This window comes from Ovis canadensis, chromosome 8, assembly GCF_042477335.2.
Source record: "Ovis canadensis isolate MfBH-ARS-UI-01 breed Bighorn chromosome 8, ARS-UI_OviCan_v2, whole genome shotgun sequence".
Lineage (NCBI taxonomy): Eukaryota > Metazoa > Chordata > Mammalia > Artiodactyla > Bovidae > Ovis > Ovis canadensis.
The window spans coordinates 34868972-34881610 of record NC_091252.1 but is presented as its reverse complement, the minus strand read 5'-3'; the positions used below and the strand labels follow the sequence as shown (position 1 = coordinate 34881610).

The 12639-nt window shown below is 35.4% G+C and overlaps 1 protein-coding gene across 7 annotated transcripts in view; it reads left to right on the top strand.

Annotated features, from left to right (window-relative positions):
* The window catches only part of LOC138444721 (PH and Rap-GAP domain-containing protein DDB_G0271806-like), a 228314-nt gene that overhangs the window by 83346 nt on the left and 132329 nt on the right, over positions 1–12639 (top strand). For 2 of the 7 annotated variants that reach the window (XR_011258555.1, XR_011258556.1), the window contains exons 4-5: positions 8700–8965; positions 11498–11655. Coding sequence is in view for 2 of the 7 variants with exons in the window: in XM_069598063.1 (XP_069454164.1) it covers positions 11498–11655 (158 nt within the window). In the remaining 5 variants the exon portion in view is untranslated. Of the gene's footprint in view, positions 1–8699; positions 11081–11497; positions 11656–12639 lie in introns of those variants that run through there. The other 5 variants (XR_011258554.1, XR_011258558.1, XR_011258557.1 and 2 more) reach the window with 4 other exon arrangements.

Genomic DNA, 12639 nt, shown 5'->3' with positions numbered 1-12639 from the left:
TTATTTTTCTTCATGTCTTGACCTAATTTTTCTATTGCTTATATTAAAGAATCCATCTTTTCCTTGCTAATTTCCAGTGTCACCTCAATCACATTTTTTTCTCCTCTTTCTGCACTTTATTCCATTCCACTGTCTACCTATACGTTCCTATGCTAGTACCACATTTTAAAATTTTTTTTTTAGTACAACCTTTTTTAAACATTTTTGTAATATGCCTGAAGTTCTGCTTAGACAAGTTCTTCCTTGGCTTCTTTTTTAAAAATTACTATAAATATGCATGGACCTTTATTTTTGTACACGTATTTTAGAATCAATTTTTAAAGTTACTCAAAAATTCTCTTGGGATTTTGACTGGATATCATTTATACATTAAATTCTGAAAACTTGAAATATATGTGATATTAAGTACATCTTTACATTTATTCAAGTCTCTTTTTGTCCTCTTATTATGTTAACAATATATTGATCCTCTTAAATTTTCTGGTACATAGTATAAGGCTATTTTTGTCTCTACCCTTGTAGTACTTATTTGTTCTTTTACTCATTTCATTGCCTAAAAGCTCCCATAGTGTTATGCCAGCAGGGTTGAATGTGACCATTCTTGTCTTCTCTTCAGCCATAAATGAACTGGGCCTGGAACTCCTCCATTAGGGCTGATATTTGTTGTAGGTTTTTTGTCACACACATGACAAAATGTGTGTCATATCTAAGCCTTCTCATGAATTGGAATGGTTCGAATTACTTGATGATGCTTAAAATCATAAGATCTTACACTTTCAAGTATAATAGAACATTACAAAATGGTGAATCTCAAAATATTAGCAATCAAGAATGTCAAAAACTTTCCATTATCTTATTGAAACCCACTTTTTCAGATATAAATCCAACAATCATTTTAATGGTATTTTCTATCCATTACTTCCATTTGCTTCTCACTTGAAAAAATATGTTTCAAAACACAAAAAAGCATTTGCTCTGCTATAACCCTACACTAAAGGAGCTAATATACTCCACCTTAGCAAGTTTATGGAACCTATAATCCTGGTTTCATGCTCTGAGCAGCAGTCTTGGACCTGCTTATAAGACCGGCATTCCTGTGTTTGTCCTACTACCTTAAAACTCCTTGAAACACTAGACACTGTACAAATCTCTGTCCCTTAGTTCCTTTCTCTTATCATTTTTTTTTTCCAGTTAGCAAACCATCTTCTCTTACATTTAGGTCTTTACTTCTATGAATTAAAAACCTTACAACTATGAATAAATATGTGCCAAGTGGCTTTATTTCTGTCTTCAAAATCTCACTTCCTTTGATAAGACAAAAGCAGCATTTCCTACTACCATCAAAGATTTTCCAGATGGGAGAATGAAAAGATAGCATAAAAGACAGTACTATGAACATATAATAATACCGATGATCAAATGTATAAAGTAAAAAGATTGCCATTGTTGTGTTTTCTCTGTCAGTTGGCATGTAAACTTAATAAATGCAAGCTCAACTCAATTTAAGTCTCAGTGATAGTGAGGACATAGCTTATGCTAGGAAACACATAGTCCAGTGGTTCTTAAATGTTAGCATACATCAAAGTCAACTGACGGCTAATTCAAGCACAAGTTTCTTAGCCCCCTCCCCACCCCCACCCCCACCCCCCCAGTATAGGATTTAGGGAGGAGTTACAGTAAGCATTTTTAAATTCCCAAGTGATGCAGTTCTGCTGGCCCAGGGATTCACTTTGACAAGACTTGACACAGTTACTTTCGTTTAATATTTATCTTCTCACAGGCAACATAGTTTTTTATTCCCAAAGTTGCTTTTTGTGTCTTGAGTCAATAATCATTACATCTTTAGCAAATTTCAGTATCTCAGTGCATTATGTGGAAGTATATAACGTTATTGCTATTCATCCATTTTTGAGCCTATAAAACTGAAATTTCATAATGATTTAACCTAATATTGAGCTTTGCCAAGAGAAGCTTTTGAAATATTTCTATTCAAACAAAAAGCCTCCTGATTATAGCTTTCACATAGTTACCCATGCTCCTTTTCTCAAACTGGAGAGTCTGGTTAGCTTCCCCAGGTTCAAGTTACATCTTGCTTAGTTCTGTAGAGAAGGATAATAGAGGGAAAATGTTCTTTGCTTCAAATAATAGTGTATGATTAAAAAATTCTTAAAAAACAAAATAACGTATCCTGCTGGAGTAGACCATAGCCTTTATGGTTAATTTTCTGTGTTTGGAAAATAACTCCTTCTCATTTCAAAGTACCAAAAAAAAAAAGTATCTTTTATATGTCAGATAATTAATATCAGTCAATAGTTTTATGGATTAAATATCAACAATACAGAAATAGAAATATTAGAAGTTTAAAAGCCATAGCTAACAATACATATCCATTTGTTGTTGGGTTTAACTCAAAATACTAAAAAGAAATTAATTTAAAAATACAATTATGCAGTTTTGAATACTTTTCTAAAATTTCTCAAGTTTTCAATTCTTTCTCTAATCAAATTAAAGGCTTGTGTTGTCCTCAGGAGCACAGCAGGATCTTCTTTCTAATCCATTAACAGGACCCCTCTCATTATTTTCAACACTCTGGGAATGAAGTTCTTATTTATGGGAAGGCTTGGTTACATATGTGAAAAATCAGTTTGTGTTTTCAAATGAAACTAATTTCTAAAGACCGGCTTAGACATTTAGCTCAGACAGTCACACATCGTAAATTGCACTGATCATCTTAATAAGTTTTGGCCAGTCAAACTAAACAAGTCTTTGTCATACCTGGTTTTGCTGCCACTTTGTAAAGCCAGTGAGTCTACATCATCACTTTTAAGTTGACAGGAAACTGGGAAATCAGACTCTCAATGAGGAAATTTTGTAATCATCCAAAACATGTTCCAGCATTTTGACTTCCTTTAAAAGGTCATTAACCAAAGGAAAAAAAAAAGCATCTTGGCAATCAAGTTATCATTTTTGTCCTTGTCAAAAACATTTAAAAAAATTTTTTTATCATTCATAACCATAACTCTTTTATTCTCTATTCATTATGTAGGAAATTTTATTCCATTCCATCTTCTTTTTCATTTTTTTCCTCTTCTTTTCTAATACAAACTAGCTTTGTTTTGTTTTGCTTTAATTTTTACAGTTGAACTTTGCACAGTTTGGTTGTGATATTTGGCTTCTTCTATGGGGTCACAGAGAGTAGGAGATGACTGAGCTACTAAGCATAGCACATTAGCAATTTACTCTATGATTACAGTATTTTCTTATGTGTGATTTAGAGAGGGGGAGGCTTACTTTAATTTACACACAGTATAAAGAACTTGGACTTTTAAAACAGATAAATGTGAATTCTAATCCTTATTATGCCACTTACTAGCTATGTGACCTTAGGCAAGTCACTTATGTCTTGACACTTCAGATTCTCCCTTTTAAAATAAGCAAATTAAAACCTATTCTATATGAGAAAAGTCAATATAGTTACTGAAATTCAATTCAGATGCACAAATTCTAAAAGGCAAAAGTATAAATATATTATCCAAAAACATTACACTTGAAGAGAAGTTAAAAATACCAGGCAAACCTGCATGGTATATGAAACTGATTTGAATTTTTAGAAATCACTTCATCCTACAAGTATATATATCATTTGCCTGTCAAGTTTAGGATCTGGCCTCTGGATTTAGCCCAGAATTTAGAGCAAGTCACAGGATGAGTCTCTAAGGCAATACAACTGCCAGGGACTCTGCTAGGCCCATTGCACACAGCCACAAAATGTTACTTTGGGACATTGTTACCTTGGCCTCTTTTTCCCTAAGGCCTATGTTCTATTATTAATACAACATCATGCCATGAAAATAAAGCCCAACCGTTACTCCAGGCTAAGCAGACCGTTATGGTATGTTATCAAACCTATGATGTGATATCTTATAAAACAACCCATGATTTTATATGCCACTAAGAATGATTAAATGGGCCTTCCCAGATGACTTAGCAGTAAAGAATTAAAGAATCTGCCTGCCAATGCAGGAGATGGGATTTCGATCCCTGGGTTGGGAAGATCCCCTGGAGAAGAAAATGGCAACCCACTCCAGTATTCTTGCCTGGGAAATACCATGGACAGAGGAGCTTAGCAGGCTATAGTCCATGAGGTCACAAAAGAATCGGACACAACTTGGTAACTAATACAACAGAATGACTAAAAAATTGCAAATTAAATTATTACCCTTACTTCTTTTCTTCTCTTAGAATTTTAATTTTATACACACTAAAAAAGCCCATTTAAATTTATTCTGGATCATACATTACTCGTATGCATCTATAAGAAGGAAAACATCAGCAAAATAGATAGGTTAAGGCATTTAAAAAGCTTTTGCATAGTTTAACTTTCTTACCATGTTTTTGTATGAGAATTGGTAACACCTCTGTTTTCCCCACAGTGGCATCATCTGTGCAATTGAGAGACATGATGATGCAGAATTTCTTACAAGAAAGCTCTATCATTGTGTTCAGAATTTTCTTTCAAGCCCCTGACACTAATTCTGCTAGTTCTTTTGCAGGTGTGCAAATAATAACATCCACAATAGGAGTGCCACCTAGCCAACAGCAACTGAAAAACATCCAATGTCAGTGATAAAAATATATAAAAATACGAAAAAAGGTACATCTTAGAATCAGTGAGCTACAGCACTTACTGAATGAGCTATAACTCATTAGGTAGAAATATTTACTACTTCATAAAAATGTATATGAATTTGGAGTATGAGAAAATAGTTTTCTACTGTGTTGTGTTTGTCCCATTTTTTTCTTTTTTTCCCATTTCTTCCTCTAGAATTATTGTTTTCTCCCTCTCTTAAATTCCATGAAATGAAAACCTGACCACAGAGACCAAGCCAAATAGGAATTTATTTTTCTCACAAAACATGTTAGTCTCAAGATGGAAGAGCTGGAGTAAGTGGCACCACAATGCCATCAGAGACCCATCCTGCTCTCTTTCTCTCTGCCCTGCTTCAAACGCTGTCACATCCTCACGGTTGCAAGGTGACTGATGCATTATGGCCATATTCCCGGGAGGAAACAGGGGAAAACAAAGGCTAAAAGACATCATAGAAGTTTCAGTCCTTTTCCACCAGATTTCTTCTTATGGTCTCACTGGTAAACAGTGATTATATGACCAACTCTATTTTCAAAAGAGTCTAAGGAGAGAAATGTTTTTTAACTGGGAACATGGATAGAAGAGAAAGATAGCCATTGGTAGGAAACTAGATCTACCTGCTACTTTTCTGACCTGAAAAATTTTAAAGTATGATTTAGTATGATCATCAGATGCCCATGGAGGCCTACAATTTTTATTTTATTTAGTCTGAGAAATTGGGTAGAATTTGACTTGGAATTAAACTAACGTTTGCAAACACTCATGTGTTGTATACCCTTCTCTTCATAAAAAGCACTAGCTATACAGTAACCATAAATGAAAGACATCAAAATGCTTAAGAAGAATTAAAGTAACATAATACTACAGTAGCTTCCTAATCCAGAACAATGTTTTACCCATAACAAGCCATTAATGAATGTGTATAGAATGAATTAGAATTCTCATTACTTTTCAATAGATGCATTTTGGGTTTATTTTTTTCTACCTCAGATGGGAAGGGAGGAACCAATGACAATGGTATATTAATAACCCCTTACATATACATTTAGCCCCAATTACTCTATCACATTCCAATTTCAACTTTTAAAATAGGAAATTGTAAAAGGTATTTATTTAAATATTAACCATAAGTTGGTACAATCATTTCTCCAGCAAAGCAAACAGCATGTCCACTGATGTTACAGTTCAAACTTGCATAAAAGTTTTATACTCTGAAATATTTGTGGTTTGCCCCCCATCAGTCTCACTGTCAGTTTTTCTCAGCATTCTGCTCTGCTTACCAGTTCTCTAGACTCTCTCACCCACCTATGTACTTGGACTTAACTACAGTCCCAGAAAATCATCACCTCAATATCACGATTTCTTGTTATTCCTTATACCAATCAGGATAAAATATTGTAAGCTTTCCCTCTGTAACTATAGGCTGCCTGGCTTTCCTTCTCTCTTCTCTCCAATTTCCTTCTCTCCAATTATCTCAGTTTTCTTGATCCTCTTTCCACAAAGTACATTCAGAAAATGCTCTTTGCTATGAGCCTTGTACCTTTCTCTGGGAAGATACCATTTCCACAACCATAGAGTTGTACACAGTTTTAATCAGAAATTATTACATAATCTATTCCACTGATATCTATTTTATATCAGTTTTTAGATTTCTTATAAACAGTTGCCAGTCATTATAGTGTTCTAACCATCAAGTCTATCAATTTCTATTTTACAATTACTGTTCAGATTTGATAGATCTTAACCATAGCACATTCCCATAGTTTTTGTTTGTTTTTGTTATTTAACCCTTTGGAGGTCCTTTATGTTCACGCTAATGTACATTATCTGCATTAGATGCTAAGCTACTGGGGAATAGCAGACTATGTCTAAATAGTCCTCATATCCCCAGAACCCCACAGAGTATTTCACGTAGAAATGTACAATAAATGTGTATTGGGTGAATGAATAATTCTTATCCCCAGATTTTCTATAATTCTCCCTTCCTATTAAAAAAAAAATGAACAAACAAAACATTATAAGTGATGTGCCCATTTAACTAGCCTCTTGACATGAGGCTATCACTTGCCTCAAGCCAAATCTGAGGAATGCTCTCTTGATTGTTCATGTGTTCAGACTTCTAAAGTAAATATATACATCAGACTTGAAAAACATCCAACCTGGTATGCCTAGACTCTCTTTCCACCTTGAGAGCTGTTTTCCTATTTGCAGTGTGGTTTCATTAGGTCATGAAAGAGTCCCCATCAGAAGGCTGGTACATGCCCTTAGTAGAATCACACTTGACTATGGTTTTTAAAAAAGTTGGCAACAAAAAAATTAATAATAATAATTTGTTCAATATTACTCTGTTTTCTAAAATTTGGTTTGCTTACTTTTCTACTTCATATGTTTTCATTCCTCAGTTTTCTTCTGCATCTTCTGATCATTGCAGTGTACTCAATACTTTCAACTAGCCCTTTAAAATTTGTTTCCTCAACAAACATTTGTCAAAACCACCTCTATGGAAAATGCCCCCAGCCCTGCCAATCGTGCTATTCATGATCCCTCCAGCCCCTATTCTCCCCAAATTGGTCTATCTCTTGTACTGAGGCGAAACATTTTTGTCCCTATGTGACTGTCCTGTTGGAGCTGGTATTCACTTAAGAAAGGTGGTCCTTTTGTTAATTATATGGAAATTACATAGATCATAAGATGGAAAATTATGACTGAAAAGGCAGAATGTAGACTGTGGATAAACTGGATTCCCTTCACTTCTGCAGCCCCAATCTCTTGACTCTAGAATCGAGATATCCTTGAACTCTTATAGGGTGGTAGGAGAAAGATGGCCATTGCCATATTGAAGTCAGAATGAGAATTTGGCAAAGCAGTTAGTATACATTTGGACTGGCGACTGGAGAGCAAGAATAACCAGTCACTAACTTACTTCCTGAGTAAGCTATATTACTCTGTTGCTATCCACTACATTCTGTTAAGGCTACTAGTCACTCTGTGTGGTGTTAAGGGACAGGCTCATGTTCACTCACTTCAGAATGAGCTAAGGAGAGCGCATCACTCCCTGATGCCAACAAGGAAATGGCAATTGTTACTGATGAGATCTCAAAGGAAGGGGCCAGCTCACAGTCCTTCCTCCACCAGGATTTGTCTGCCAAAATTGCAATCTGATAGTCTGCAATTAGAAAGCGAGCCAAGAGAGTTCCTATAGAGCATTCTGTGTGCTGTTCATTTTGCTGTCATACAAGGATAAAAAAAAATGAACAACTCTGACCAGAAAGAGCTTACATTCTAGGAGGGCATGCAGTCCATGAAACAAGCAATTATAATAGTGTCATACATGACATGATAATACTACATACAAAGTAAGGGTCTGTCTTTCTTTGATACCTTCAAAATTATAGTAATTTTTTGTTTTTCCTTTTTAAGGCTCTCCACTTTACTTTTCTTGTTGTTCTACAACCACCACAGAATTTAAAACTTTAAATATTGCCTCTTTTTATAGGATAGTAAACCTGTGTTTACCATGTGAAATATACTATGGTTTGTTGGGGAGTCCTTAAAGCCATAGAATTAAATGGTTAATTTCCTTAAAACTTAAATTCTACTAATATTTATGCCAATGGCTAAAATTTAATATTAACATAATCACTGGAATATGAAGTAGAATGCAAAATTAATGGTCAATATGTTTTAAGTTACTGAATTCAAAGACCCTCTTTGCTTAAAGCAAAGGGCGTTAATTCTATCCTGAAACCCTCAGGAGTAATGGACGCTTAATGAAATAATTTTAGAAGTTCTGATTAAAAGCTCTAAGCAAATACTAGCCAACAAGCCACTATCCTTTTTCTTAAAACTATAAATTGTGCATACACACCAAAGAACACACAGTGCACTACTATTCACATTCTCATGCATCCCATCCTGTCCCTACACCACCATCCTGAAATTTTCTTCATTCTGTTTTTTGTTCAATGTTTTTATGACATATACATGTATCCCTTAGCAATATATTGCTTTTGTATTTTTTTAATACAAATTTTTTTTTTTTTAATAAAAGGTATTCACATTGGAGGACTTCCCTGGTGGTACAGAGGATAGGAATTTGCCTGCCAGTGCAGGGGACACAGGTTTGATTCCTGGTTCAGGAAGATTCCACACGCCATGGAGCAACTAAGCCTATGCGCCACAACTACTGAGCCCTAGAGCCGCAGTTTCTGAAGCCCCTGCACCTAGAGCCTGTGCTCTGCAGTAAGAGATGCCACCACAGTGAGAAGCCCATGCACCGCAGCGAAGATTAGACCCGGCTCTTGGCGACCAGAGAAAGTGCGCACTCAGAAACGAAGACCCAACGCAAGCAAACAATTAAATAGCAATTAATTTTAAAATTTAAAAATATAAAAGATGCTCACTTTATATTTATCCTGTTGAAATAGGTTTTTTCCATTCACACTAATACTTGTTTATTTTGTACAGATACATATATATAGGAGCTATGATTAACTGACTTTCACAGCTGTATAACTGACATGGCATGAAAAAGATAAAAAATATTTGTCTAGTCTCATGTCAATGAACATTTAGGTTGTTTCCAAACCTTTACTTTCACATGCATTGCTCTGCTGGGAACATTATCATACACATTTCCTGGTGCACATGGGTGGAAATTACTCTATTTATCTAGGAGTAATTTTCTAGGTCATAGGATATGCATATTTTTAACTCTACAAAATAGTGCCAAGTAATTTTCCAAACTATTTATACTATTTCCTGTCCAAAATACATGAGTGCTTATTGCTTCATATCCTTTACAACATTCATTGTCTGGCTTTCTAATTCTTGCCAATCTTAAGAGTTGAAATGGTATTTGATTCAGGGTTCAATGGGCACTTCCTCAGTGTCTTATAAAGTTGAGCCTTTTTCCATTTGTCTATTGGCCTCTGAGTTTCCTCTACCCTGAAATGACTCTTTGGGTATTTTTTTTCTGCATATTTCTATTGAGTTATTTATCTTTTTCTTATTGATTTTCAGGAGTTTGAGGATATATAATCCATTCTGGCTAAATATGCTGCATAGACAATCAGTCTGTACTTGGCTTTTCATGTTATTTATATTTCTAATGAAACTAGTTCTTAATCACAATGTATTCTAGTTATCAACCTTTTTATTGTGGTTTGCACTGTGGTGTTCTTCCCTAAAAAATCCTTCCCTATTTCTAAGTAGGAGTAGAGATAAACAATTGTTTCTCTTTTGAGGAACAAACATCATAACAAATGGATAGAAACTTTATTGTCTGATTTTCATTTAACAGACTAGCCTGGGTACACAATACTCTCTATATTAAAAAAAAAAAAAATTGAACCCTCAAAGTTAACAGATTGCTTCTTTGCTGTGGTAAATTACAAAAATGATCACAAATTCCTCCCTTCCTTGTGTGACTCTTCTTTGCAATGTGATATTGCTGCCTCTGCCATCATAAGACAATGCCTATTTTTCTACTCCTTGCATCTTGGAATTGCCATATGACTTGCCTTGGTCAATGGGACTTCAGCAAATGTATATAACCAGAAGCTGAAAACTGCTTATTCTGTGAACCTTGCCCTCTTCTTGCTTTATACATTTGAGGTACCTATAAAAAGAATCCTGGGCCAGCTTATCGGGGGATGAGAGACCAAATGAATCAGAAATAAATTATCTTAATGAGACCACCCTAGATCATACAGCCCCCATTAAGCCAACCAGAACAGAAGTACTAAACAAACCCATAGGATCACGAGGAATAATAAACGTTTGTTGTTACAGCTAAATTTGGGAAGGTTTGTTGTGCTGCAAAATCTAACTGATACAATAGTACGTAAGACTCATTTCCATGTTTATGGGGCCAGAGACTGCTAATGCCGATTCATCCTCTCCTTTCAGTAGTTGAAGTTTCCTCTTTATGTTAACACATGGCCAGCTATGGACTACATTTTCCAGCCATCTTGTAGCTATCCAAGGCTAGGAGACCAGATTTAGGCCAATAGAATATGAGTAGTAATGAAAAGTACAACCTCACAGTTGTCTCCTTTATAGTATTGCTTGCATTGGACTCTCCTTTCTTCTCTAATTTTTGGAATGAAAGTAGGTATATCACAGTTTATCTTTAACTAAACAAACAAACAAACAAAAGAATCACATCAAGAGTTATTTTTTACTCACCCTAAACTACTCACCTGCTTTTGAAACCTTCTGTGAAAACATATCAATGCTTCTATCATAGTAAAGCTAGTCTATGTTGGACTTTTTTGTTACAGCAACTTATGCTTACCTGAACTAACATATTTACCAAAAGTCAGTTGTGCTTATCTTCAAACTTTCTTATGACAAATGTATTTGTCATTGTAAATTATATGATTTTTTAAAATATTATTTCACTCAATAAAATAGGAATGTAAAATAGAAGTTATTATCTCTGTAAAAACTAACTTGAATACTTTGGAACAATTTGATAAGGATGAGTCACTAAAAATCAGATGTGAATGAGAAAGCTGGGATGTTGGGGACAAACTTATCAAGATCTAAAGGATTCTTCCTTCAAGGGGAAGCTTTATAAATGTCTTTAAATGCTCCTTTAATTTAAAAAAATTGCACATTATAGAAGTGATATTGTGTGTGAGATTTATAGAAGAAAAGATATAGAAAAAAGATAATTCTGAGTTTCATCAGAAGACATATGTTTAAAGAAAAGATCTTGATGCAAGATTATAATCAAGCAAAAAAAGTAAATTATCATACTTTGGGGTAGTATAAAAAGTCTAAAGAACCTTTTTAAAAATTTTCTGGTTTTGCTGCTGTTTTCATTTGTTTTCATGAACCAAGGACTTCCCCAGTGACTCAGCAGTAAAAGAATCCATCTACAATGAAAGACTCGCAGGGGACGTGGTTTCCATCCCTGGGTTGGGAAGGTCCCGTGGAGGAAGAAATGGCAACCCACTCCAGTATTCTCACCTGGAGAATCCCATGGACCGAGGAGCCAGGTGGGTTATGGTTCACAAGATTGTAAAGAGTCGGACACGATTGAGTGACTAAGCACTACACTGTAAGAAGGCTTCTAACTGTATAATCCCTTCATGCTTGAGTCAATCATGCTCGGATGAAGTGAGGTAGGACCAGGGTTGGGACAAAAATAGAAGTGGTAAGGATGACAGCAACCTGGAGATAGGATGCTCCTTCCAAAGGTGAGCTGCTACTTGGTTCCATCCAATTGTTGCCATGCGGAATCTGATCAGAATTGCCGGGTTTTTCCATTTTAGGGGAAGCTAGAAATTGGAGTGTGTGTGTGTGAGAAATCTGTGAGTTTTAAATGTCAGCAACTATAATAGAGACTGCTAGCTATCATCAGAGTGCATTCTCCTCTTCAGCTAGACTATATTTCCCAAGACCCTCTGCTTTGTGCTGGGGTCACAAGACTGGGTTTCGGTCAATGGCAAGTATGCAGAAATGATTGCTGCCTTTTCTTTCCAGGCCTGGAGTATAAAACGTGCTGAGAAACTTTCCCCTTCCACTGCATGAGATGCTGATAACCAGAGCATAAGCACGCTTCACATATTAAACATGATAGAGTCACTGTCATCCAGGTTCCCTGAAGACAACATAGAGTCCTCCCTCCTCCTCCCAACCTGGAACAAAGGAACCTCCATTCTGGATGGAGTGAAAAATAAACTTCACTTGTGGTTGAGCCATAGCATTTGACACTAACCAGTATAACTACTAACTTCATCTAAAAATATTACTGAAGCATAAATTTATAACACTGAGTTAGTTTCAGATGTATAGCAAAGGGAAAAAGAAAATGTATATTCTTTTTCAGATTCTTTTCCCTTATAAGTTATTACCAAATATTGAGTATAGTTCCCTGTGCTATACAAGAGTTCCTTGTTAGCTATCTATTTTACATATAGTAGTGTGTATATGTTAATCCCAAACTCCTAATTTACCCCTTCCGTCCCCTTTTACAACAC